Source organism: Trachurus japonicus, chromosome 10 (assembly GCF_045865225.1).
Source record: "Trachurus japonicus isolate A0001 chromosome 10, Traja_1.0".
In the NCBI taxonomy this organism is placed as follows: domain Eukaryota; kingdom Metazoa; phylum Chordata; class Actinopteri; order Carangiformes; family Carangidae; genus Trachurus; species Trachurus japonicus.
In genome coordinates, this window is record NC_140916.1 from 22,955,277 (window position 1) to 22,982,415 (window position 27,139).

Genomic DNA, 27,139 nt, shown 5'->3' on the forward strand with positions numbered 1-27,139 from the left:
TGCACTCGGCACACAGCTGATTTTCCAAATGTTAAAAAGTTTTTTGCCATGGTGAAAAAATACATTTGGAAATTAAGATGTCGGGCACTGTATACTGTCCTGATCTCATAAGAGTTCACAAGTGCATCAGGTTCTTTCTTCTGGCTGTGAGCTTTTGTGCATGTAACAAGCAGCTAAATCCATCATGATTAATTATTTGCAAGCTTTTCTCTAAGGCCACATGGATTATCTCCTGCAGTTTTAGGCTGTCACAGTGTAGCTAAACATAAAGTTACTCACTGACCAAAGTTGGGCAGCTTGGACTGATCAACACGAGTATATGTATGCAGCAAAATTAAAGTCTTTTATGTCAATGCACCTTTTATGTACCTGTTCTTATTCATTCCAGTGTAATTGCTGTGGTTACATTACATCAAGTTCATCACAAACTGTTTTTAGTGCAGTATACTTTAGGGTACTATTTAATTGACCATTTTACATAGTATGCACTCATAACATGTGTCCAGCAACATATGTCACATTATATCATTATACATAAATGTAGCCTACATACCATTTATAAAGTTAAAGTAAAATTTAAGGCTTTGATAAGCCTATCCTTACCCTTCTTTTGCATATAGTAATAAATATTATAATGATAACTGTCTGTAGACTGCAGAAAAGTAACTTTGTTATCTGTTTCATAGTCTATTTTCTTTGCAGTAGCCTATTTAGAATCTATGAACATTAAATAGCAATGTTCTTAATTGTTAGTTACGTGTCTGGAAGCTCTTATATAAATATAAAATGTATGGCAATATTTTAAAAAAGAATGTTATGGTAAATAGGGGAAAATATGTTGCCATTATGTTTTTTGTGCATGGCTCTACAAAAAAAAAATAAATAAAAATAAAATTTCCGCAGTCTAGTGGATGTTCTTTTGGAATATAACGCTGTAATTTGCTACTACCATTATTAATTTATCATTTTCTCTCTCACACATGATTACAACATGATTACAACAAGCCGTAAAGACGACGAGCAGTTCAGGGAGGAAGTAGAATCAGAGTGAACAGGAAGTAGCTCTCAGCCAATCAGCGATTGCAAAGCGTCCTAAGCTGACGTCAACCCGGTACCGATGAACAACCGGTAGCGTTGAAGAGAGCTGTACGGCTGCCCGTTGTTTGTAGCTTTGTCCGCTAATCCCTTCACTGTCAAACGTGCAAACATCATGCCTTTCGATGTTAGGAGGTGAGTACGGGGCTTCCGTTCATTGGGGTGCAGGTATAAAGCCACGGTCGCCGGTCTCTGCAGCGGCAGAGCTGTGTTTGAATCAACGGGCTGGTGAAAGCATCGCCTACTAATGAGCGAGTTTGAGTCGTAGCATTTGGCATGAATGGGCCACATTGTCGCAGGTTGTGTAGAGTTGTTGTTGGGTCGATGAGGTGATGCTCAGGTATGCTCACTGAGGTTTTGTATGGATTCCTGCCTGCGCATATGCAGATTTCATCCCTATTAGCCTACCTAACAAGATGTGAAACTATACAGTAACTTCAGAGCATAGTTCCAGTTACTGTCAAAACAATGCTGCCATAGATGTCTGGTGTAATAAACAAAATCTATGTCCTGGTCTAGTATTGGTAACAAATTAGTAACCTTCGCAATACATATTAACGAGTGTGTCTAAGCATTCAGATTCATTAGCCACCAATAAACAGTGAGAAACCAGGAACCAGAGGTGCTGCACAGCAGTCCATTAATCTGTTGAAACTCATTAATCTGTTGAAACTGTTAGCACAGAGCTAGTTACACGGACAGAGCTGTTGAAACTGTCAATAGAGCACACCCTGATCAAAAATAAAAGACAGGATGTTTGCTCAGTGGTCACCTATTAATCATGGGCCCTGATACAGTCTATGGCCCTGACAAATACTGACTGATATTCTGTCGAAATCCTCTGCAAGTATTAACTATGTAAACTAAATAAATAGGCTAACATTTAGGCCTATTCCTGCATTATCTGCCAGGTTATCTACCTGGTTAATTGAAAATGGCTATTGTTACTTGCCAGCATCCAAGGTGAATATTATTTTGCTCATATATTAAGGCTTATATTTATTTAGTTATATAAAATAATTAGTTTACATTTTATTGTATTTTTCACAGTTTTCATCAGGAAAAAAACTAATAGCTGCTGATTTGGATGATCACTCTAGTGCAGAAATGAATAGTTGATTAACATTAATATAAAAAAATTGTCAGATTATGTAAATGTGAATATTTGCTGCCTCTGTATTGTAATACATATCATAAAATACAATAAAAATAATAATGAATAATAAAATAAATACATATCATTAGAGCTAGTATATTAAGGCTTTGTAGATGTAACTGTGGGAACCAAAAATGAAAACGATGATCTGTCTCATAACAGTAGCGGTCTCTCCTACAGACCACAGAATTAACATACAGCATCTGGCCTAAGCCTATCTCATGTCTGGACTGCTACGGTAGATGATCTGTGTTGGAGGGGGTGTCTGAGGGAGAACGTGTCATAGGGTTATCTCGTGGTCATGTCCTGCTTCGATGATTTGATCGCTCAAAACTCATGTTGCAACAGCTGGAAATAGCTCGATTGACCAACCAGCTTGTTTCGCTCAGTCAGAAACACCGAAGGGTTAGTCAACAGGATGACTGTTACCATGTGGATTACTGTATATTACGCCATAGGCTAGGCTAGCATGTATTCCCAGAATGTTGTGCTGTATCAGACCAAATATCAGTGGGGGTTGGTTTTTTTTTTTTTTCAGCAAATGCATTACCCTGACTTTCTGATCCTGTCAAGTGCACCTATCTTATTGCCCCTCTCCGAGGTCAAACAAGTCACAAATCCCATGAGCAAGATGATGCTTTCGGTAGGCGTGTAGCATTAATTCATATTCATCCATCCCTCCGTTTTGTTTTTAAGTCTTAAGTTAATGGAGCTGTGTATCATTAATATTAACCGCCAGGCTATCACTCTTGCCAAGAGCTTCACTCGTCATTGTATTTACAAGAGAAGTAGTTGTAATCCACACCCTGAGGTCTACTTCTTTAAGGCAGACTGGACGATACTCATTATCAGAAAGGGGCCAGACGGTCTGGTTGTACCGGGACTAGCTGGCAAAACAAGAGTCAACATCAGCCTTTCTTTCCAATACTGGAACTCTGGAATGAAGTTTGATGCTGAACCTGCAATGTCCCAAATGTTGGTTTATGTATTTATTTATTCTTCCCTCACAAAGATGTAAAGGACGCTCAAAGGAGTGTTTAGGTCCACTCACAAACGTTTTCTTTATTACTTTCTCTGTATTAACCTATGCACTCAAATATTTTATAGTTTCATTTAGTTTTTCATGGTGTAATTGAAAACGACTGGACTGGACTGAACGTCAGAGCCGTGTTCTAAAACGCTTTGTTTCTTGATCTAAATCTAAAATGGTGAATATCAGCATGTACGTGCTTGCGGTGTTGTGTTCAAAACCACACATTTATAATTGTACGCAGCATAACCGTTTTCAGAATGACTGAGCAGCAGCAGCAGCGGCTCTTCTTCTAAATGAGTGAACGGCAGGGAGGCTTTTATCCCATGTTTAATTGACCTTCAAAATCATGTCATTTACTGACACATGTGGGCTCAGTTTGGGCCACTGGTGAGGTTGGGGTGGTGATTAGATCATGGTGACTTAGAGCTTTAGTACCGATGCTGACAGTGTTCGGTTAATAGATGTTATATCTCTTCATCTTGACAGCGATGGGTGACTTCGCTGTTTGATACTTGACGTACACTTCCAGCAGATGACATAAATAGAAACCTACCTACATAGCCAAACTCGTGTTGCTTATGTGCGATGATCACATGCGAGAGAATGAAACTTAACGGTCCATTAATGTGGCGCAAAACATAAAAGAGATGAAGCTCTGACTCACCGTGACTCATTTAAGAGATACGGTTCATTTAGTAAGGGCCCTTCCTTGAAAAGCGGCCCCGTGCTTTCACTTCGTGGTGTCAACAGAGAGATACTGGTACATCATGTCCTCACTAATCACAAAACATCTGTGTCCTTTTACAGAAGACTGAGCGGTGCGAGGTGACGGAGGGAGATGGTGTTGACTGCAATTCAGGAAATTACAAACGTTGATGTTAGACCAAGAGATGAACTCTTGAGAGTCATCATCAATATGCATGAATACAAAGTGTTCTCAGAGGAGGAAGTTACATGGAAACCTAGTTCTCATCTAGCCTAAAATTAAGTCTGCCTAAGTCTAACAAACGTATTGTTGACACACGTAATACTGCCAGGCGCCTGTTGACAGAATATGCTTTAGAATATAATTTAGCTGATTATGTATTACTGTACTTCATATACTATCAGTAACAAATACACTCACAAAACAGAGGTTATCTTCACGTGTTACATTAATGTATATTTCAATTCATGTGCTTTAAATTATATAAATATGACCTTATAACCTCATCTTAAAGGTTTCCTTATCAGATTGCTTAACACATTTCAGTTAAATTAAACAAAATCACACAATATTCCTATTTAAAAATATATAAACAAGATATCATAATGTACGTTTAAACTGCAGCACTTATGATATACTGGATGCACCAACCTTTTTTATTTCTAATGTTATAGAAAAACTCAGTCAGTCTCTCCACTATATCAAAACAAAATGATCAGGTCTGTGTGATGTGTGTATTTGCATGTGATCCCCACTGCGACTCTAACGAGCAAACAGTCTGGTTACATGGTTTTTGTATCAGACTGCTGCAGCAGGAGGCCCATGTATCTCGTGACCTTGAATATTTAATAAGTAAATATATCAATATGAAGATAGCACCCAACGACGTGTCATTCATTTTTTCCACCTCTCCAAGCCCTTAAATTAGAGTGTAACTCAGACCTTGTGTCTGGATATATCCAGCCTGTCTACTGTACATCCATCTGAGACTATTTACAGTTCACAAGCAGCATCAGATTCCATGTCGGGTCTCAAGTGACCACTTGTGAGATTTTGTTTCCTCACTCGCATTTGATTTTAGCAGTGGGAGATCACAACGGCTAAAAAAAAAAAAATGTCACACACCAATAAGATGAGGATGACTGGAAGTATTTATAACCTGGTCTCCAACCAGGTTGACAGGCTGCAGTCAGTGGTGTCATGTCATTGTGGTGGAGCTGAAGAATTCAGAAATATCTGACAATCAGTGGCCTCTTCGTGGTTTTTCATGTGGTTGGCACTGTGTACACACGTCACCTCTGTTGGCATGTTTGGCAACTTTTCAACAAATGGACTTCTAGTTTCCATCCTGACCGATGTGATGAAGAAAAGAAAGTTGATGAAGTTTCCAGAACGATAGAGTTTGTGTGTTACCTAATGGGGCGGGCAACCTACTGCACATGCGGAGAGTGTCATCCTTGAAGTGAGCTCAGGAAAGTGGAAATCAGCAAAACTAGAGTTTCAAGGTTTTCACATGACATGGGTGTACATCACTGTGCCCCACCTGTCTGGGGTTTACATGAGCTCAGCACTGTGGCTGGGTGGAGAGGATGTGAGGAAGGAGACTCTGCCTCTGCACATAAAGCTTAACATTCAGGAAGTGTGCTAGTGTCGAAGCTATTTTTCATCCTGCATACGGACGACCCCTCCCCAGGTCCCCTCTCCATGCTGCCTGCCCTGTATATCCAGCCAGGCCGGCTATTAACACGCAGTGATCTAATACTAATGGGACATTGATGCAGGAAGTTAGAGATGGATGCGGATCAGAGGGAGGGAGGAAGAGATGAAAGAAAGCTGGCCGAGGCGTTCAGGATTCAGGGCTCCGTGCGCGCTAGATAAAAACACAGGAGCTAGAACAGGAACCGTGGCGAAACAAGAGAAGCAGCAGGGCTGGAGCTGGACAGGAAGCCCTCCCTCCCACTTCCTCCCACCGCCTCTCCTCGCTGCCCTGCATTGCATCAGCTGTGATTATTTCTCTGGCAGCTCGCGGTGGAAGAAATGTGAAGAGATGTGAGTGTTTTGGAAGGAGATGAGGAAGGATCGAGAGAGAAAGAGAGTGTGCGAGGGGAGATGAGAAGTGAGAGTGGGTGGGGTTTTACAACCGTCAGCCATGGAGTTTGGGGTCGAAAATGTTTCACTGCCCAAAAAGGACATGCGCAAGAACTCATGAACCTAAATAGTTTCAGTGTTGAGTAGTTTTTCCCCCTTCTCAGCTCCCCAAATAGGCAACAACAGCATTTCACAAGAGGAGAGGTGGTTGTGTCAGGTGGTAATGATCCTCCTCCGCCTCTGATTCACTGATTCACTATGTAATTCTTTTTCTTTTAATACCTAAGTCCATACGAAAATGTTAAATTGAGGAGTTAAGTGGGAATACAACGCCGCCAGAAGTTCCACTTACTGCCACAAAGATCAAACCAATGTACTATCATCATCTTAAATTGTAAATTTGCTCGTGTTTATATTCCTCCATGTCTGTTTTCATTGGTGTGTCTGTTGTGTTTGTGTTGGCTTTGTTTTTTGCTGTGTACATGCAGAGTGTGAGAGACCTTTGTTGGGGTCAGGTCAGAATTATAGAGCACACATTCAAAAGGAAGAGGTGTAACCCTGTTGTGCGTGTGTGTGTGTTGTGACTGGCTGTCTGGGCCCGTTATGTGTAATGGCCGTGGTCCACAGCTAACATTCCACCACTCTTCTGTAATATCGCACAGCCTGATGGGTACAGAATGTGCTTCTTTTCTCAGCACGTAGTGTTTACATATGCAAGTTTTTTTCTCACTCCTCCTTTTTTCTTTTTTTCTTTCTTTCTATTCTGTTCTCTCCTCAGATTCGATATCTACAGGAAAGTACCAAAAGATCTCACCCAGCCCACATACACAGGAGCCTTCAGTGAGTAGTTCTTCACCTTCAACAGTTGTTGTTGTTGTTGTTTTTGTTTTCGTATCATACATTTCCCGCCTGTCAAGTTCAAGTTGTCCTTTCTCAAGAAAGTTCTATTTCCATCTCCGTGACAAATAAAAGCATGGAACCTGTTTCCCCTCAAAGGGGAAACAAACAAAAATTAGTGGCCAGGGGTGTAAAACTGACATATTATTGTCTCAGTTGTCATTCACATCAAATAAGATTTGACCATTCCTGTAAATAATTCTGTGAACCCAATTATTTTGTTTTCCAGGAGACTTACCTAGCTTTAGATAGCCGTACTAGCAGCATTTTGCTTGTTCCACTTTCGTAAATGTGTTGTCTTTTCAAATTGAAACCTAGAGCAACCAAAATAAAAGTAAAAGACAGATTGTTATCAAAGAGTGCTTTTGGAATTTTATTATAATTCATAAACATGTTTTATTTCACTTTTGCTATTTCTAACATCTAAACAACCAGGCGGCTCTTAAATGGCATCAACACATGACACTTACATTTCTACTAGTGCTTACGTAGTGTTTAGCATACCTGTTGCAGTCATTAGGGTGTAATGAGGAGGACGCATCAGTAACTGCTCAGTAATGGTGATGGATTGAGGAACAGTTGAGGATGACGCTGCTGATTCAAGTACCTGCCTGTCTCAGTGTAAAGGTGCATCCCGCTGTCAGTAAATGGGCCGTACCTGTTACAACTGGTATGGTAAGAATGTTAATGAGCATGTTCTTTCATCGCCGCAGGCACCTTAACAGTCATGATTGGGAATCTGAATGCTTTTCCTGTCAGATCACACATTTCCCGCCTGTCACTGGCAAGTCATTGTGTAATTAGGAATTATATAGATTATGGACTCTTTTTTTAACTGTGTACAAAAGGCCTGATGACATATATTTGGCTCCTCTGTCATTTTCGAGAAAGGTTATTCATTGAGTGGCAAAATGTCAAGCCCAAACCGATGAGTGGATAAACAACACTCAGTCAGTGAAAAGTGAAAAGTTCTACATGGATTATAAACACCTTCCTGGATGACAAGGAAGCGAATGAATTGGCTAAAGATACACACAGTTTCCACCCATGAGGAAATGGATGGAAGTTCTTCCTGTATGGAGTTGACTCCCTTCCTGTCTCCGTCCTCTGTCTAGGGGTGAGGGCATTCGGTTGATTTGGACATTAGACAACATACTGTTAGTGCTTCGACCCCACGGCGGCTCAACTTACACTTTGCTCTGTGGGTTTCAGAGGCAACCAGAAACGAACTCCCTCTTTTCACAAAAGGCCAAATATTTGACCCCAGCTGCTTTTGTTATTCTGTTTTAGGGCCACATTCCTGTGGATTCAATTTTTACGGTATTTACTTTGAACAATAGCTCTGTTTTCTGTCGCAATGTTTTTTTTTTCCGGAGCTCTTCTCACTTTTGGTCAAAATATCAATCTGCTGTTTGACCGATTTTTCATATTTCTTGTGTTTGCTTGTCCTGCCTGTGTTCAGTGTGGGAGAACAAAAATAGATAGGAAATCTGATTACAGCAATGTAGCACAAGTTTTGGGTGTCACAGACTGATTCATGGTGTTATTGTGTCCGACCCTTCTGTGTCACAGCTTCCTTTCTGTCAGAATGAAGCAACCTTACAGCCTAGTTCATCTCGTGTGTGTGTGTGTGTGTGTGTGTGAGAGCACTGGGAAGGATGAGCAAAAGCTAAACTAAAGAACAAAATGCTCCTGTGAAGTCTTTGTAAATCATTTGCCCTCTCAATATTTCCATTACGGAGCTGTTGAAGTCTAAATCAGCGGCAGTCCATGACACTCATCTTTAGTAATCCCCCTCCAGTATTGCACCCTTTGAAGCGCAGGAAGAGTTTCTGTAGCCGTCTGTTGATGAACCTGAATTAGTGACCTCTGTGTCATAGTGACGCTCCCTATTGTTTGTTGGTTAAACATTAACTTATGTAAAGACTCTGCCAACCACAGGTTTGCCGGTGACGCTCTGCAGACCACAAGGTCATGTGACTGTGTGTGATCCTAGGAGACGGTTGTCACGTAAACAGGCCTCACCTGCTGAGTGAGAGCTTTCTGACTGAGTCTCTTGCCATACCAGATAAACCACAGTTGCGCAGACACAGATCAGCTCCTGTCATATTATTAATCTTGGTAAACACATGACGTTTTTATACCAGTCTTTGGCTGATTAGTATAACACATGAAGTGAAACAGACAGCCCGGCTGCTTCTCCTTTTAAGATCAGACTTTATTTTGGTTCAGATTGAATAAAAAATACTTAATATTTAGGGTTAAAATTCCTAATCTGGTCACAGTCAGGCTGCTCATTACAACTCTGACTGTAAAGTGTCTTTGTTGGAACCATTTTTGGTGTGGGTGATTGTGTGAAGTTTGTCCCAGGAAGCCTTAAAAAGAGCCATTAGTAGGACTTGTACTGTATGGCATGAGCTCAGCCCCTCACAAAGCGGTGTAATAGCCGCCTGTTGTGCTGGTATTTAATGTGTAATTAGTGTAGGAGTGTCTTTAAAGACCTGCGTAATGGCAGGCTTAATACTGCCAGTAAAACAGCTATTTTCGGGATCATTTTTTATGGCCGGTGTGATTTCATTAATGTCAGCGGCTTAGGTCAGCCATTCCTAAAGGTTGTTTGCATCACTCCTTGAAGAGCCGTACGTAAACTCCGCGGTGACTTCAGTTTAAACAAGGTGCTCATTCTAACTTTCTTCCTCTTTGCCCACAGTTTCCATCCTCTGCTGTGTCTTCATACTTTTCCTGTTCCTGTCTGAGCTGACGGGATTCATAGCCACTGAAATGTAGGTATCAACTCCATGACTCCCCCACGTTATCTTGTATTATTCTGTACCTGCAACAATCTGATCATAAGACTTACATGTAGCCACCTGAGATACACAAAACAGGAACGTAATCATGAATGTCATTGCCTTCATTATGATGTATTCTTTTCTACTCGGTCAGTGTTGTAACCAATGAGTGGAGTCAATTTTCTCACAGGAAATTGGCTTGGTGCATGCGTCAGCCTCTTGGCGATGTGTAATAAGTGATGACTTGGGGAGGGTGTGCCAGGAAGGAAATTACACCGTCAGAGATACACAAATGCTTCTTTACTTGCCATTTGGCTGAAGATGAGTTTGGTGCTGATTAAGTAAACGGCGCGTTTTCTTATTCTAATAGACTCCCCTCCCCCCTTCTCATTAAAAGTTTCGTCTCATCTAATTGCTCTTCTCTTCTCTTTCTATTACAGAGTAAATGAACTGTATGTGGATGATCCTGATAAAGACAGTGGTGGGAAGATAGATGTGAGTTTAAACATCAGTTTGCCACACTTACACTGTGATTGTGAGTATATACATATATATATATAATTATTTAAAACTCTTCCTACACTTCCTGTTTGTGTGTTATGTTTTTCACACCTTTTCTGACCTCTGTTTTACAGTTTGTTTTTCCCCTTTACCAGACAATATAATAGTTGCCCTGCCCATCATTTAACACACCATATTGGCATCAGATAAATGACGACCTAGATAAAGAACAGGTTCAAAGCCAAACAATGGTTTGTTTACCCTGTCACGGCGTGGCACGCTGCTAGATAACGCTAGACTTTGGCCAGACCTCTGATCTGCGTCGCCTGTGTTTGATCTCTTTCTGCCACACAGCCGCGATGTGAGTTTGACATGAAGTCGCCTCGGTTGGCTCATCTACTGTACTTGGATGTCAGAGAGGTGGGCAGGGCGGTTGAAGCGTGCCAGGACGGAGAGCAGTCACTGGTTATTTGCTCCTCATGACTCCCCTCAGAAACTATGCCCAATGACAAATCACTCACACATACACACACAAATACACCACATCCATGCACACACACACAGTGGTGTGACTCCGGCAGCACAGAAAACACACACACATCCATTCAGTTCAAGCGATATCCAAAAATGGCAAAGCCAATAAATGCTTGTGTGAAAAATTAAGTCCAGATTTCAGCGAGAGAGGCTTTGGCATGCAGACGCACAGCTGTTGGCCATGTGTTTAGACAAGCTCGCTCATGGCATGCCTAAACAAAGGCCGTCCCCTGCCGTTTCCAATTAAAGCTCTTGATGATTGTATGTACGGTGGTTTTGTTTATTTGCAGAATTTAAACTTTTATTTTATTTTTTTCGGTCAGGAATCTGGGGCCCTCTTAAATACGGCTCAAACACGTTGATGTAACCACAGTGCAGCTGCATGTAGTGAGCAGAAATGTTCCTCAGGCCTTCCCCCTGCGAGTTTATATCATTGTCAGATTATTTTCCGAGCCTCCAAACAGGTTGTCGCCCATTATAGATTTACTTGCAGAGAGAAATCATTCTCATCATGGAAAAGCTGGCATTTCCATCTCTTCCTCTCACTATTTATCTGCTCTGCTGTGCTCTGCTGCTCCGGAGTTAAACACTGTCTCCCTCCGTTGACCTTTACGGATTGCCAGGGTCTGATTTGTGACCTCATGGAAAAGCAGAACCACGTGTAATACCCTTATAATAATTCTCCACCACCCACCCACCCACTTTACATGAACACACTTCCAGTGCTAAATGTCTTAAAAAGGAGAAACAACCACCTCTCTCTCTTTCACACACACACACAGGGGCGGACATCACTTACATTTGCTCACCGTATTTTGAGATCAAGATAGACGGGTGGTAACGGTGGTGGTCGGGGGGTCGGGGGGAGTGGGAGTCAAATTTGTCTTGAATGTCAAAGGTCAGACAGACGGCGTGTGGAGGTTTTAGCACAGATTCAGGAGACATCCCTCTCTGCTCCTCTGGCCAACACTCTGGCCTCTGAAAATAGGCCACTGCCAGTGTGCCAATGCACGTCGGCCTGCAGGGGTGGGGGGTGGGGTGGTGCAGAAGTCTAGATGGAAAAACACAGACATGGAGAGGCAACGGGCAGGAGAGGTGGTCTGTTTGGACTTTGTGTGTTTACTTTGTGGGCCACACTGTTGTGATATGGAGAATCTCTCTCTTTATTCCTCTGTCTCCCTGCTCATAGAAAGTAGCAGTTTGCTTATTGAATGTAAAATAAATCTGCAGCTTCTGATTATTCCCATCACCAGTGAACCCATCGTTAATTTCTTTGATTAACCAAACTATAAGGAGTCCAGTCATAACATGGTGACGTCTTCACTTAACTTGTTTTGTCTGTAATGACGCACTCGGATAAACTTTGAATTCAATTACGTTTTTTTACTGCATTGAACTCAAACACCGAATTCGAGGAAAGTATTGATTAGTCAAACAACTAACAAAAAACTTTTTTAGCAATGTTTCTAATTGGTAAATGCGCCTTGTTAAGAAAAAAAATCAATGTTGTCTGATTTCTGCCTCTCAAATGTGGGAATTTTCTACTTGTGTTTCTGTGTGTTTATACCATGGTAAATTGAGTTTGTGGATTTTGTGCGTAAATTGGATAAAACAATCATTTCTGAGGTCATCACACTGGGCTCAGATTGACATTTTCAGTGTTTTCTGACATTTTTAAATTAAACCAATCACTAAAACTAATTATTGAGTTAAAAGTAAAGGACATTTTATACAATAATGAAAAAGTTGTGATTTACAGTTTTAGTTTTTGTGTTTTGTTAATACACACACACAAAAATAACCTACCAGCAGAGGAAACTCTAATATTTTGGTTGATGTTCTTTCTTGTTCACTATTGTAATTTTCTCCTGTGTGTCTTTGTTATTTTTTCAGTGGTGGGTTTGGACATCCAGGATGAGATGGGCCGACATGAGGTCGGTCACATCGACAACTCCATGAAGATTCCCCTCAACCAGGGTGACGGTTGTCGCTTTGAGGGCGAGTTCACCATCAACAAAGTAAGACTTCATCTGACGGCGTGTGGAGTGGAGAGGAGAATGACGTTGGATGAATTACTTGTTTTATGAGGCCGTTCTGCAGAAAATGCTCAACGTCAGCTTTTGATTCTACCCAGTGATTACATTATGATACATCAGATAAGACTATTCATATGACCTGAGCGCTTGGATTATATCTTGTGTATTTGTCTCGCCCACTTGAGTTAAACATAGAGGCTGATCCCCTGTCTGAGACAAATGAGTCGGACCTGCTTCCTCCTGCAGTCTAAATTGAGTTATGCTAAATGGAAGAGCTGTGGGATTCAGTTACACCTGACAGCCTGCTGTAGTCTGGTCCCTGTGAAGCCCTGTTTGTCCCACCACCACTTTGTGCGTCAGTCTTTCCACCACATTTAAAATGATTAACCCAGCAGTTGTACATTTAACACTCTCACTGGTGGAATAAATGGAAATCTGTGGAACGTGTTAAAGTGCGAAGATTTTTCTTCCGGAGGCGTCGACCATTTATTTTCCAACTGAGAGTGTGTGTGTGTGTGTGCGTGTGTGTGTTCAGACTTGGTCATTAGATAACTCAATGTGTTGCTGATACAAACTCACCTGGCTGTGTGTATGTGTGTGTATGTCTATGTGTGTCCATCCGTCTTCAGGTACCAGGAAACTTCCATGTTTCAACACACAGCGCTACAATACAGCCTCAAAGCCCTGACATGACACACACCATCCACAAGCTGGCCTTTGGGGAAAAGCTTCAGGTACACACACACACACACACACACAAACAAAGCTCGATAAGATCTTTAGTATCAAGGCTAAACACAGATCTCATTTTCCCTCTTTTGTCACGCAGGTACAAAAAGTGCAGGGAGCCTTCAATGCCTTAGGAGGGGCCGACAAGTCTGCATCGAATCGTACGTATCCACACTGTGCATGCGCTCATCATAACCACTATGTGACATTTATGTAAGGCCAGTGGCCACTCGTGTGATGCAATGAAATGAGACACCTAGTGGATGCCAGTTGAATCCAAACCCAGTGGAAACTTGATTCAGACAGCTGACACTGCAGCTCAAGCAGAAGAGGCTCCATCCAGTTTGCGTCACCATCAAAACTGGATCCGGGATTAGAGCGTTTGTCGCTTAAATCACTTTGTTTCCTCTTTGCAGCTCTGGCCTCTCACGACTACATACTCAAGATTGTCCCAACAGTGTATGAAGACCTATCAGGCAGACAGAGGTTCTCCTACCAGTACACGGTAGCCAACAAGGTGATGTATCCGTCCGTTACCTCTCTTTTCCCCTTCCCACCTTGCCCTGTTAGATCGCACCACCGTGTCATGTTGTTTTTGTGCTCGTCATTGAAGCAGCGTGACCATCCCAACATATGGCCCGGGCATGTATCGCCGCGTTAACTTGTGCACTCACCCGGAAGTGAAAGCTCACCCCTAGTGACTGGAAAAGCTCCCTAGATGTCAACAAACCATAAACACACACTTCCTAGAACTGTGTTGACTGACAGCTGGGTTTTGGAGTTTGAAGTAATAACAGTGCAGGTCAGCTGTGAAGCCAAGGAGGATGAGGGGCCCAGAGCAAAATACTCCAAAATCTCATTGCACGAGCATAAATACAGGTCCAGCTGAGGCCCTGCAGCACTGCTTGGATTTTCAACAGTCTATTTGTCCATTATAAATATATTATTCTTATCAAAATTATTGAATGCAAATCAGGCTTGATTTAGTGGAAATGGGATCTGTAGAAACCCACTGATAGTGCTGTCATCACGTCATGTAACGAGTTAAGTTTTTTATTGCTTCATCTGAGTTTTATTAGGCCAAGATTTTTTTGTTGTTGTTATTGAACAGTCATTTTATTATTCTTGAATGACTTTACTCGAAACCATCTCTGTAATGACTCATAAACACCACCGGAGATAAGAATGAAATGACAGGCCGCGCCAAATTGATTTCTAAACATAATGGAATGAACTCGGTGGTGATTAAATCGATCTGTCCCAACGAGGAAGAGTCCAAAACACATTATAAGATTTCTCTCTCTCTCTCTCTCATCTCTCACAGGAATATGTTGCTTACAGCCACACGGGCAGGATCGTCCCGGCCATCTGGTTCAGATACGACCTCAGTCCAATCACAGTCAAGTACACGGAAAGGAGACAGCCCTTCTACCGTTTCATCACAACCGTGAGTGAATTTACCCCCAAGGGATTTGCCCCGAAACCAAAACTTGTGGCCAGAAATCTTTAATGTTGATTCCTCTTAAATTGATGGTCTTTTAAAACATTGAAAATGAGGGTTTCAGGTTTTAAATAAAGCTGTTCCAATGTGTATTTTTTTTAGCGTTGTACCAATGGCTTGGTGTTGGCAGTCGTGGCATTAATGGTTAGTCGGCTGAAATCTGGCAGATGTCTATGACGTTTATTACTTGTGTTGGTTTCCTGGAAAACAAAGATGAATTAAGATGGAAAAAACAGTTAACATGATACATGCAAAAACATTCCATTTCCCCTCGGCTTTACAGAACTTTTTAGCTTATTTTAGCTCCTTGTTTCACTTTGACAGACCCAACTTTATGTATTTGACTCGCTCTCATTAGCGTTATGATTCAGTGCTTCGGGATTGATGATGATTTCACTTCCCCTTAGGCCTCTGGGGCTTGGAAACAGATAACCGTTGCTTCTTCCAACCTCCTTTTCAAACCATTTATTACTGTTGTTCATTTTGTTGTACTATTTTGTTGTTGTAGTCAATGCTGTGAATAGTGTAATATTTTGGGGATACACTTGTTTGCTTACTTGCTGAGAGTTAGAAAAACAGCTTCTTGGCTTTGTGGCCTTTAAAATGAATGGTATTAATTCCTATTATCTGCCTCTACCCCTCTACACTTCACCCTGTCCGTTGAGGAATTTTCTGTTAAGACTGTCCCACCTCATTAGGAAAGTTTCCAGCTGACTGATGATGCAGTCGGGACTACGTTGGCTCCTCCAGTGATGAGCTACACTGTGATTTGTCTTTGATGTTGTTTAGGTTAATCATGACTTGAGGCACGGGTAGGAGATGACTGTGCGTATAGAGTGATTATGACTCACGGCTTAAGATTGTGAGTCAAGCAGCAGCAGAGCCCTTCACAGGACTCCAGCACACCCTGAGGTGTCGGTGTAATGCATTGTTGTGATTAAATGTGATTTTATGACCAGAGAAGACATCATTGCTCTGAAACACAACTCGAGACTGATGCAATGATTTGTTTCCTGTAGATTTGTGCCATTGTTGGAGGGACGTTCACAGTCGCAGGCATCATCGACTCCTGTATATTCACCGCTTCAGAGGCCTGGAAGAAGATCCAGATAGGAAAGATGTCATGAGGATCGCTCCTCACCTCCCCCAACACATTTTATTTATAAGTGCAAAGTTGCTGGCCTGTTAGCTAAATCCAACCCTGCTGGAACCGACTTCCTTGTGGAGATTGTATCACCGTGACCAATGGAGGCGGCTCCAGCACTCGATCTAACTACCAGGCTACACGCCACTACTGCATCTCAGTTACTGGAGCTCCTCTCAGGCTCCCATCTGCTCTGCTGACGCGTGGACGCCGACTATCACATGTCTGCTTCCTGCATCTTCAGTGTCAGATGAGGAGAGGAGAGGGAGGCTTTTCTGTTACTGTTGGGATGAAATCTAAAGTACTGTGTGTCAGGGTTCAACCAGTATAGGTGTTTTGAAGGCTGCAGTTGATATTTTTAGAATGAAGTAAAAAAAAAAAAAAAGGCCAAGATTTGTTGATATTCACATATTTTAAATATGATCAAGCTCCATGTACCACAAATCTGTCATTCCACATGTAATCAATCATAGGGAACCTTTCAAATCATGGCTTAATAATTGGGGGGTGAAATCAAAATATATTTACTATTTCTATTTTCAGCCCGATCTGTTTGAATATCACTTTTCTCGTACAGATTATTTCCCCAACACTACAAAAGGGACTTTTTATTTGAAGGACGTTTCGCTACACACTACATTTGCTATCACACAACATTAGTTTCATCATCTTATCTTCCCTTTTTTATCTCCAGTATTCAAACTGTGTGCCTTTGGGTTTACTGCTCCACCAAACAGGATTACATCAGCGCGTCATTATTTCCTAGTTTCAGTGGCTGACACTAAAACCAGTATTTTCACAGGCTCTTTCATGCATGCTACAGATACAGTATCTTTGTAGATTAGGGGTTTCTTCTGATTCAGGGTTCATTGTTTACCTTTTCATTTTCTTTATACCAAATATTTCATCAACTCTGTGATTCAACTGGTTTCATTCCATTTGAGTGATGGCGAAAAAGAAATATATATAGTGAATGTCTTGTTTTTGTACATGTTACCTGAATTTGTTTACTGATTGTTTCTCAATGAAGTTGTAAATTGTGAAGAAGGTTTGGGTTTTGTAAAGGAGAGAACATGTAGGCCAAGGTGTTTTTCCTCTTTGGTCATTATTTTTCTTTTTATACTGTTGTTACCGCAACGTTCCTGATGCCATGAAGGACGGTGATAGTCACAAACCCCCAGAACTGGTCTTTCTACTGCAAAGGTCATCCATTTCCTGTTGTCTCAAATTACTCTGAAATGATACATGTTCCTCAAGTAAAAGTACCATAGAGACACTGACTGTTCTGTTGTGCACTTTTTAAAAAAAATGTAGATTGCTGCCCGTTTACTTTGACTTTTATTTTTGTTTCAACTGCCTATAACTAACTTATCCCCAGTTACTCATTGAAACATAAAATGGAACACTAGCGCCTGTGATTTCATAACATTAACTCAGCTCTAGTGGCGGTAATTATGTTTGTCCAAAGTGGACTTTGCACTCAAGACACTGCTCATTTCCCTCAGCTGACAGCCACGGTCAACACGGTGCAGCTTGTCATTTGTGATGTTGACATGTAAGAGGCTACTAAGCCGCCGCCGCTGTCATCACACTTACGTCCAGCTCTGATAAGAGGTGCTTAGTGTGACTCACCCCTTTATTCGCCTACACCTCTCTGTTTACCTTCGTCATATTCCTTGTTCACGGTGTCTGTCGTGTATCCAAGCGTCTCCATCGCCACTGAATGACACAGGCACTGATTGGTTCACTACATCATGGATCATCACAGAGATTGTGAGGAGGTCGATGTGGACCTTTAATTTACCACAGCATGATGAGTTTAAATTTGCACTTCAGTCCTGCACTTCACTGCAATTATGACAGATCCTTCATCTTAATCACAAAAGAGAATCAGAGGACTGAGAAGATAAATTTCTTTATTTCTTCCCATATGAGGCATAATTTGTACAAATAAAGGAAGAATACTCTGTATATAAAAGATAAAAAATATAAATGTGTGAATAGAAAATACTTAGGGTTTGTTTCTTGTCATAATGCTGCCACCCAGTGGCTGGTTAGAGGAACTTCAGGCACATTTGGCTCAGTGTGTTTGCTGAGGCAGCAGCCCAAGAGGACAAAGTGAGAACAATGAAATGAGTAGAGGTCAACTCTGGTCAAGATAATCTATAAGCTGATCTTCATCAATAAATGACTAGTTACATGTCAATACTGGGATGTTATGAAATCCTACACACCTCCCACAACCTGAGCTGTGCACTTTGTTTTGTATTTTTTTGTTCTTTTGGGCTGCGTCTTTGGTAAGATTACACGTTAGAGGAGGCCAGGCAGGAGGCGTCTGGAGAGGAGAAGAAATCGCAGAAGCCCTCCTCGGACAGATGCCCGTACTCGTTGTTGTAGAAGGTCTGTCCTGACAGCTGGCTGAAGAAGCTGGGATGGTGCCTGGAGCTGCTGCCTCGGCCCAGGGAACCATGGGAGGCTGTCAGAGGCTCTGTGCTGCTGCTGCTGCTTACACGACTGGACATGCACACACACAAAAAAGCATTCATTATTGTTATCGGATATCATTGGTAAAAAAAAGAAAAAAAAATGCCACTTTAGTTATAACATGACATCACTGTTTCTGTTCCATGTACTGGCTGCACATGTGATAAATGTTCCTCCTACACTTTGTTTTAACCACGGATCAGTTACTTAATATATGACTGATATTTTTCCTTTAGTAATTGACATTTTAAGATCCTTCTTTCATACTCCCTCACATGTATTTGTCAATCAACTACACACCCTGTGTTTAAATGATTCACACTGTTGCTGACTCTTGCTTACTCATCTTTAAATCAAGACTCAGTGGCTCCATTCTACATTTATTAGCGAGATGTGCCTGACGTGAATCTGACACTCTGTCGCTATGAGTAACAATGTACAGCACTCCACATGACAAACACTGTGACGAAATGAAAGTCTGTCGTTTCAGTTTCAGACAGTTATACGCATCAATGCTTTTGTCAAATTAACCTTTTAGAGACGGCTCCCCTGTGCTTGTGCTCAATTCTCTCAAATTCTTCGGAGGCCAGGACCATCCCGCTGTCCGTCTGGTTATCCTGGGAAGAGACACAGTTACACATGATGTGAATGAATTGACTTTTAGCTGACCCAGCTGCTATGTCTGTCTCTGTCAGTGGGCAAATATTTTTGGTAATTATCTATGGAGGGAAAATATCCAAACTCTGGTGCCATTCAGAAAATGTCACCAGCTGGTTCACATTTGCGACCGTAGAGGGGAAGATAAAGAGCTTACTTGAGGAGCTTTCTGTGGGTGCATCTCCAGGGGAAACTCTTCAAATGTCTTCACTCTGGGCTGGCATATTTTGGTGGGTCCGACAAACACGCAGCCGGCAAAGGGCACACAGTTATAATACCTGGTCAGGAAGTGTAGAAAATATCATCAGATTGATACATGACAGAGTTTCTTGATGATGCCAGGCACAAACTTGATTGAAACATTAGCAAAGTATGTTGGTGTTATTGTAAAAAGAGGAAAAAATTGAACATTGTTTTCTATTTCGATATCTAAGCTTTGATTAATGTGAGGAATAAAGATGATTTAATCAGTGTGACTTTCTTCATCTGTTTCTTAACTTTTAATAACTGGATTCTCCAACTGCTTGCATCTGGCAGAGGGGTGATTCTGTCTTTTCAGTTCACTTCTATGAATAATTATCCATCAATGAGGGCCTAGAGGCTGAAACTATTCTCAATACGAATACGAGATCTTTTCCGCTCCACATCAAACATTTAATAAAACCTCAAAATTATCTTGGGGCTTCCTGTGAGGCCTTATGAAAACTTCTGTATAGTAGACTCCATGGCTTCTTCCACAATGGCTTGTGAATTATTTTCACTTTTAAAATCCTAACTTACATGAAACCTACGCTATAAATTCTGTAAGAAATTGAACATACAAGTTGCTCTTTGTGTAGCATGGTGCCTTATTTAATATGATAGAGTTCCACCTGCACAGCGAGTGACCTTTACAGTCTATAAACCGACGGGAGAGGAAACAGTCGGGGTTCGGCTTAGTAGAAGAAAAGTAGAGGGAAAAAAAAACTGGTGGTTTGACACAGTTAAGAGTTTTGATCGCCACACCACAGGATGCATTTAGCAGCTGTTCAGACAGTCAGAGGAGTAATTTTCTCATAAACAGCCCACTGACTGACGACTTAGTTAGATTCAATTATTCCTGAAACCTTAATTGTTGGATGTAAGTACATGGAATCACATTTTTTCCCCTGAGTAGTTTTCCTCTAAGCAGAAAACAGTATGAGTGTGAGCTCCATTGCTCATAGTAAAAAGCTGATTGAGATGTACTGCAGGTTTTATGTTAGTACCTGGTGGGTAGAGTGTTGCAGGCCACCCTCAGCTCCTCTTCAGACGGCGGCCGTGACGAGGCCTGCGAGAAACCGTCGTCTTCCGAGCTCTGCGAGTGATTCAGGGGGATGTAGTCCTTCCCATCCTACCGGGGAATGCAAGAAGAAGATTTAGATGGAAACTAAAACAGAAACATAACTTGCTAGAATGAGTGTCTCTGTAGCAGTGGACTTACAGGTAGGCTGTTGTCCTGCAGCAGGTCTCCCAGGATCTGCACCAGAGCGGGGAAGGTTGGTCTGGCTTTGGGTTCGCCGTGCCAGCAGGCCAACATGATGCCATATCTACCAGCAGAGGGCACCACCATCACAACAGGGACAACACAGAGCTCTTCCATTTTCCTAACTCAGTAATATACCTCCAAATTGGATTCCACAGCGCCTTTCTTATTGTCTATTTAAGAGCAGGTTCTTGTTTGACTGAATGAATAAATGAAACTTTCCGCTTACATTTCAGGAGAGGCAGTCTCTGGTGCCCTCATCCTGACACCGTCTTTCAATCGTTTGCAGAAATCCTCGTCAATCTGAACCCCTGGGTATGGAGACGCACCTGAGAGGGGGAGAATTAGTTAATGGAAACAGTGAGATTCACTCTGCTTTTGAGAGTTAGCACAGAATACATTCCTGATTGCTTTTGGCAGACATTGTAAAAACAGTCGCTCCACAGCTCTGGAAGAGACTCCTTTCACTTCTGCACACAAGATTGTCTTTATAAAAGGTGAAATGAATGGGCTTTGATTTTTTGTCTTTACCAAGTGAAAAGATTTCCCAGAGGAGAACTCCAAAAGACCACACATCGCTCTGGCTGGTGTAGACTTTGTCAAAGATACTCTCTGGAGCCATCCACTTTAAAGGCAGGCGAGCCTGGGAGAACATGAAAAACATATTACAGGATAGTTACATAAACAGAAATGACACCTGTCTTTAAAGTTAATCACTACGTGGGTGGTTTCAAAAACAAATAAAAAAGGAGTTGAACATTTCCCCACAGTAAATGGAGATGGATAATAAACCTTGGAGTTTAACCCTGAGGAGTAGTGAGTGTGAAGATGCCGTACATTGCCTTTCCTGACGTAGTCTGGGTCTTTGTATATGTCTCTCGCCAGGCCGAAGTCACAGATCTTCACAATGTTGTTCTCCGACAGAAGAATGTTCCGGGCTGCCAAGTCTCTGTGGATACACTGTGGATACACACACGAACAACACATACATCAAAACCCTGCAGGCAGGTGTGTGTGTGTGCGTACAAGTGTGTGTTTGCTGGAGTGCTTGCACCCTGTTTTCAGACAGATATGACTAAATAGCAGGTTGGCCATTTTAATAATGGCAGTGGCATTGAAATATGTTTGTGTGTGTGTGTCTGTGTATGTGTATGTGTGTGTGTGTGTGTGTGTGTCTGTGTCTGTGTCTGTGCTGGTTTGTGACTGGGACTGGACTGTGTCTCAGCCGGGCTGAGCACTGAGGAATTGCTACAGGAGAGCCAGCACCACAAAGCTGTCAGGTGAATGTACTGCAGGGACAGACGGTCTGCTGAAAGTCTGCTCACCTCCTTCACATCCACTAGCTGCTTTTGTTGTCACCATTTTAATTTCATTGATTTTTAATCTGATTTTTAATACTCTGATCAAAAACTGTCTGTCTGTCAGTCTATCTGTCCATCTTTTAAATTTCAAAATAATAAGATAATAATTGTGAATAATTCATTCATAATTTATAGACACTAATTTGATATTTAATTTGATAATATAAAATACATAATTAGCAAAGAAAATACTGGAGAATCACTTCTTTTATTTCAGTAAATGATCTGAGTTACTCCACCACTGCCTGGGACGAGTTCATGATGTTCATGATGCATTGTTATAAATACTGAAATTTACCACTCAGGATTAAAGCAGAAGTAAGTGATATATTTGTGTTAATATAAGTCTTAAATAGTTATATCTTCCGACAGCAATCACTTATATAGAGTGTTTGGTCTGAAACACGGGTCTGTCAGTCACTCTGCTCTGCTCTTTAATGGAAGAAAGATGCAACAGTGCAAAATGTTTCAATGCCAATTTAATTTCCCTGGTGTGTTGCACTGAAATGAATGTGAACTTGTCACACACTCCGGCCAGCTCAGCGTAGTAAATGTGCAGTATGGAGCTGTTGAAAAGCACCACTTGTGAATGGTCATGTGGCTAATTAACGAGCACAAAGGACTGACAAGCTGAATTATATGGGTTACAACCTACTGCCCACGAAGCAGACCTCTGGTGACAACTGAACACAGTTCATTCACAAATTGCCTTTGTAATGCTGACAATTAACCTTTCTGGAGGCAAGGAAGTCCATCCCACGAGCCACCTGGAAACTGTAGCAAATTAGATCTTCTATTGTCAGAGGAGTTTTCCACAAGTCCTCCACTAGAGAGAGAGAGAAAAACAGAGTGCAGCCATGAGGATATAAAGAAGGAGGAGAAATGAAACCACACAATGATGGGTTAAATAGATATTTTTCTCACTTTTCTCCACAGCAGGATTCTGATTGGATGTGTTCGATGATGGACTCTGAGGACTGGTGAGCGGGGAGGAGGACGGAGACGGGGGGTGACGAGCCCTTTGGTCCATTTGACCCGCTTCAATCATCCTTCTAACCTGGCTCTGGGTTTTCGGAGAGCGATCCTGAGTGAGGAAACAATTTAATGCATCATCTCCAAAATCAATACTGGAAAAAAAAAAAAACAAGATGTGAAATACATGTCACAGTTTTATCGAGCTTGTCCTTGTTGTTCAATAATGGAAACAAAGGAGAGAAATGTTGGCTAACTGAAGCAGACAAGGTTCTCTCTGAAGATTCATCACGGCAGATCAGACAGATAGAAGTAGAAATTGCTTCACGTTTGATACCCTGTATGGGAGAAAGAACTCTCTCTTGGCTCGTAGGAAGTTGGACAGGTTCCCATACTTGCAGTATTCAACTACCACCATCAGCGGACCTGGGGATACAGACATCATAAATGTCAGTGGTCTTGCTTTGTTTTGTTTATTTTACAGTGTCGCATAAAAAAGACTATAAATGTGTCACTACACTTCACATTATGTTCTTTCTTGATTAAAACATCAAAATGATCTTTTCATTATGTTTTAAAGCCCCCTTTCTTTTTTCACACCATATTAAAAATAGTGAGGGGCTGCATTCTTGAAGCACTTCCTGCCAGAGATGATCAGTCAGGCTGGTATGGTTTTAAGGAGAACACGGTAAACAGGTTCAACATGTACAACCATGCATGTGCTCTGTGGGTCAGATTTATATGTGGAATTGCGGATATAGAAAAGAAAGACTGTTTTGCTTTCTCATTTGCTGTTGAAAAATAAAACTGATGTGAAAGCTGCAGAGGGGAGACAGGATGATGTAAACACTTCATAAAAGAGGAATTAACAACAGAACAAACAATGCAGTGCAAACAAGGTCAAACTCGAATCCAATTTTAAAAAATATAAAATCGTGACAACACATCTTCCATAGACCAAGAAGACAAATGGAAGCTGAGACTGTTTCATAATGAGATGAACATTAACAACGCAGCGCTTCATCTACACCAGTTGCGCTGTAATCCTGCAGCCATATATCACAACTACAGACCACACACTAATTATTGCACTCACATATTGAACATTATGCCACATGTACGTATATGAGAATAAATTGTGTATTCACCATTTGGTTTGGTGCAGGCTCCCAACAGGTTCACCACATTCAGATGGTTACCAATGTGGATCAGTATCTTCAGCTCTGACATCAAGGCCTTGTGCTCACTGGCTGTGGCGCCATCTGAAAACCAGCAGGTCCAACATTATGCATAAAACATTTATTTTATACAAGCACATCTAACAAGTCATACGTTACACACACAGCACTATATGCATATATAGCAGCTGTTTACTGAAACCTACTTTCCATCTGTGCGTGGCATCTTTGAAAGCTACAATAGTCATAACAGTCTCACCCTTCAGCATTTTGACAGCCACTGTGTCCAAACTGTTGCTCTTGCTGATGCCGTAGATTGATGCCTCAATTACTTTTCCAAAGGCGCCGTGGCCTAAAACCTTCCCTGTGTCGGAGACAGAAAGAAAAGAAAAATTACATAAGTTTCAGGCCCATTGATCTAAAGAGGCCTGCTTTTTGTCTCATTGGAAAACACAAACAGCTGAGGCCGGGAATAGTCACAAAATGTAAATGCATCTGGCATCCGTAGAGACAAGAGGAAAGAATTAAAAAATCTGAATCGTGGCATTTCAAGAGCACGTTCGCATAAGTTGCCATTTTACAACAGATGCTTTTCCTTGGGGTGCTTTTAAAAAGCTGTGCTGGGAATGTGCGCATATTTAACATTAGCACTTTACTTGGCAGCACTTTGCCCAGCTGGCTGCAATCCAAACTCGCGCCATTACAGATTCTGGAAATGGAAATGTAATTCAGTTTCATCCATCTATTTGCTCTCATCCCCGCCTGTGTAATTCTTCACGTATGCCTCCCTCCTCCCCTCGTGAGTTCCTTTATCCAGAATCCATCAATGCGTCTACTTTTCTCTCCCATTCATCCCAGTGGCTCACCCAGTCGCAGCCTGTCCCTGGAGATCTCCCACTGTGAGGAGTCATAGGGCAGGTATTCACACTGCTCATCAAGAGGCACCTCTCCTGGGTCCATAATGATGGACAGATAGCCGGTCTTTATGTCTGCAGGGTTAACCTGAGGTACAGAAAGAGGAGGGAGGGAAAGAAAGAGAGATAAAGTGTAAAATGAGGAAGTGATAGATCAGGTTGGACTGCAAGTATCGAATGACAGAAACAGAAAAATGACACAAACGTGAGCAAGGACAGGGTGAAATAAAAAATCTAACCATGGTTTCCAATTGCAAGTGATTAGTAGATTGTTATCATTTTATCATTCCTCTCAAAAAATATCAATGAGCTTTTTAATGTATTGTTAATATTTACTGTTACAGATAAGAAATGAGGAGGGTTTTGATAGACAAGTCATCATAAATGTCCCTCAAAGGAAATCATGTAGCAGACAAAGCAATTTCATTGTAGCTGGGCTTTAACATTTAACAGATATATTTTCATTTGAGGAAATAGGATTCTGTTTTTTATCGTATCAGACAACTGAAAAAAACAATAAAACAATTATATTCAAGATGGAAATATTTTCATTTTCCTGAAAAGTCACCTGACATTTGGCACAAACCATTCATTCAATATTGATTATTTGATATTTTTCACTTGGCTGCCTAGGCGACCAGTATCCACAAACTCTACATGTGGACACTAGTATCTACCTGGTTTCTCTCAATAGACAATAGGGCTTTGATCAAACATGCTGCCATGGAGAAATGGAAACACAGATGGAAGTGTGTGTACAAAAGGGAAAAGACACTGCAAGAAGGAAACACTGTTAGTGAGGAGAAAATACAGGACAACTATTTGTTATTGACAGTACCACCCTGTGGATTTTGCTCCAGAAATTGTGTAGTTCTAATAAATGAGTGACATGACAAGTGAAGGGAACTAAAAATCAGTTTTAGCCTCATTATGGACGGGCTTGTTTTTGGAGCCACTCTCAGCAGCAGTAATTAATTGGGCTCTCTCTCTGGAGGTATCGGGACCTCTCTGCAGCACATCACACACTCCCTGAGATCAAACCGGTCGCGCTCAAACGCCGACAGACACGTCGGGAGCCAAGGAGGTTAAAATGCCCCTGTCACAGCCTGACAGTTTCTCTCACAAACACAGACACACAGTGAGGTGTGGCGTCCTCTGACCCGTTTCACATTGCAGTAAATGAGGATGAGCAGGGCCCAGAAGAAAACAGCGATGACTCCGGTCCCGATCAGGATTACAATCTCCACGTTGGCCTTGTCACTTGAACCTTGACAGAAAAAAAGATAGAAACAAAGTTGCTTTTCGATCCAAATGTGCTGAACAGTGATCATCAGGAACCACTCTTATCCTTCCACACACTTATCTTATGTAATCTCTACTGATGACATGCCTCTTCACCACCTGTAGGGGGTGCTGTATTACAAACTATTGACACTGGCCTTCTTGCCAACTCCTTACATTATGTCTTTAGGTTACATCGGCGTGCCAAAAACACATTGAAAGGGTTAAGCCATTCATCACGAAACCACTTCCAGCAAACCTATTCAATTATTCACTCTGCATATAAAATGTCCCTAGCAGTCAATGGCTTCGATTTTAGTCTGGAGAGCTGTCCACGAGGAGAGCACTGAGAATTACAGCAGCTGTGTAAAGTGTGAGAACTGAATGACTTCAACATCCAGACCTCCTGTGCAGCCTGTGTGCACAGATCAACACTCAAGGGCAACTGTGATTTCAGGCCTGAGTGCTTTTAAAAACGCACATCAGTGGTGAATAGATACAGGTGCTTCAGTCAATGTATATGTCCCTGTGTGTGTGTGAGTACCGGTATGTGTATGTATGTGTGTGTGTGTGTGT

At 41.6% G+C, this 27,139-nt stretch overlaps 2 protein-coding genes across 2 annotated transcripts in view; one reads left to right on the forward strand and one right to left on the reverse strand.

The window, feature by feature from the left end:
- The first annotated feature begins 1,099 nt into the window (after window positions 1–1,099).
- Window positions 1,100–17,492, forward strand: ergic1 (endoplasmic reticulum-golgi intermediate compartment 1). Its single transcript, XM_085790136.1, has 10 exons — window positions 1,100–1,230; window positions 6,857–6,918; window positions 9,686–9,758; window positions 10,208–10,302; window positions 12,696–12,820; window positions 13,468–13,572; window positions 13,668–13,728; window positions 13,984–14,084; window positions 14,892–15,014; window positions 16,088–17,492. The coding sequence occupies exons 1-10, from the start codon at window positions 1,211–1,213 to the stop codon at window positions 16,193–16,195; spliced, it is 873 nt and encodes a 290-aa protein (XP_085646262.1). The 5' UTR covers window positions 1,100–1,210; the 3' UTR covers window positions 16,196–17,492.
- Window positions 17,493–18,469: 977 nt separating this feature from the next.
- The window catches only part of flt4 (fms related receptor tyrosine kinase 4), a 41,922-nt gene continuing 33,252 nt past the window's right edge, over window positions 18,470–27,139 (reverse strand). The window contains exons 16-30 of the mRNA XM_085790133.1: window positions 26,443–26,549; window positions 25,235–25,370; window positions 24,628–24,732; window positions 24,339–24,452; window positions 23,528–23,616; window positions 23,143–23,302; window positions 22,950–23,044; window positions 21,695–21,817; window positions 21,389–21,500; window positions 21,087–21,186; window positions 20,816–20,921; window positions 20,601–20,725; window positions 19,511–19,631; window positions 19,228–19,313; window positions 18,470–18,726 (exon numbers count right to left, since the gene is read on the reverse strand). Coding sequence (XP_085646259.1) covers window positions 18,516–18,726; window positions 19,228–19,313; window positions 19,511–19,631; window positions 20,601–20,725; window positions 20,816–20,921; window positions 21,087–21,186; window positions 21,389–21,500; window positions 21,695–21,817; window positions 22,950–23,044; window positions 23,143–23,302; window positions 23,528–23,616; window positions 24,339–24,452; window positions 24,628–24,732; window positions 25,235–25,370; window positions 26,443–26,549 — 1,790 coding nt within the window. The 3' untranslated portion in view covers window positions 18,470–18,515. The remainder of the gene's footprint in view (window positions 18,727–19,227; window positions 19,314–19,510; window positions 19,632–20,600; window positions 20,726–20,815; window positions 20,922–21,086; window positions 21,187–21,388; window positions 21,501–21,694; window positions 21,818–22,949; window positions 23,045–23,142; window positions 23,303–23,527; window positions 23,617–24,338; window positions 24,453–24,627; window positions 24,733–25,234; window positions 25,371–26,442; window positions 26,550–27,139) is intronic.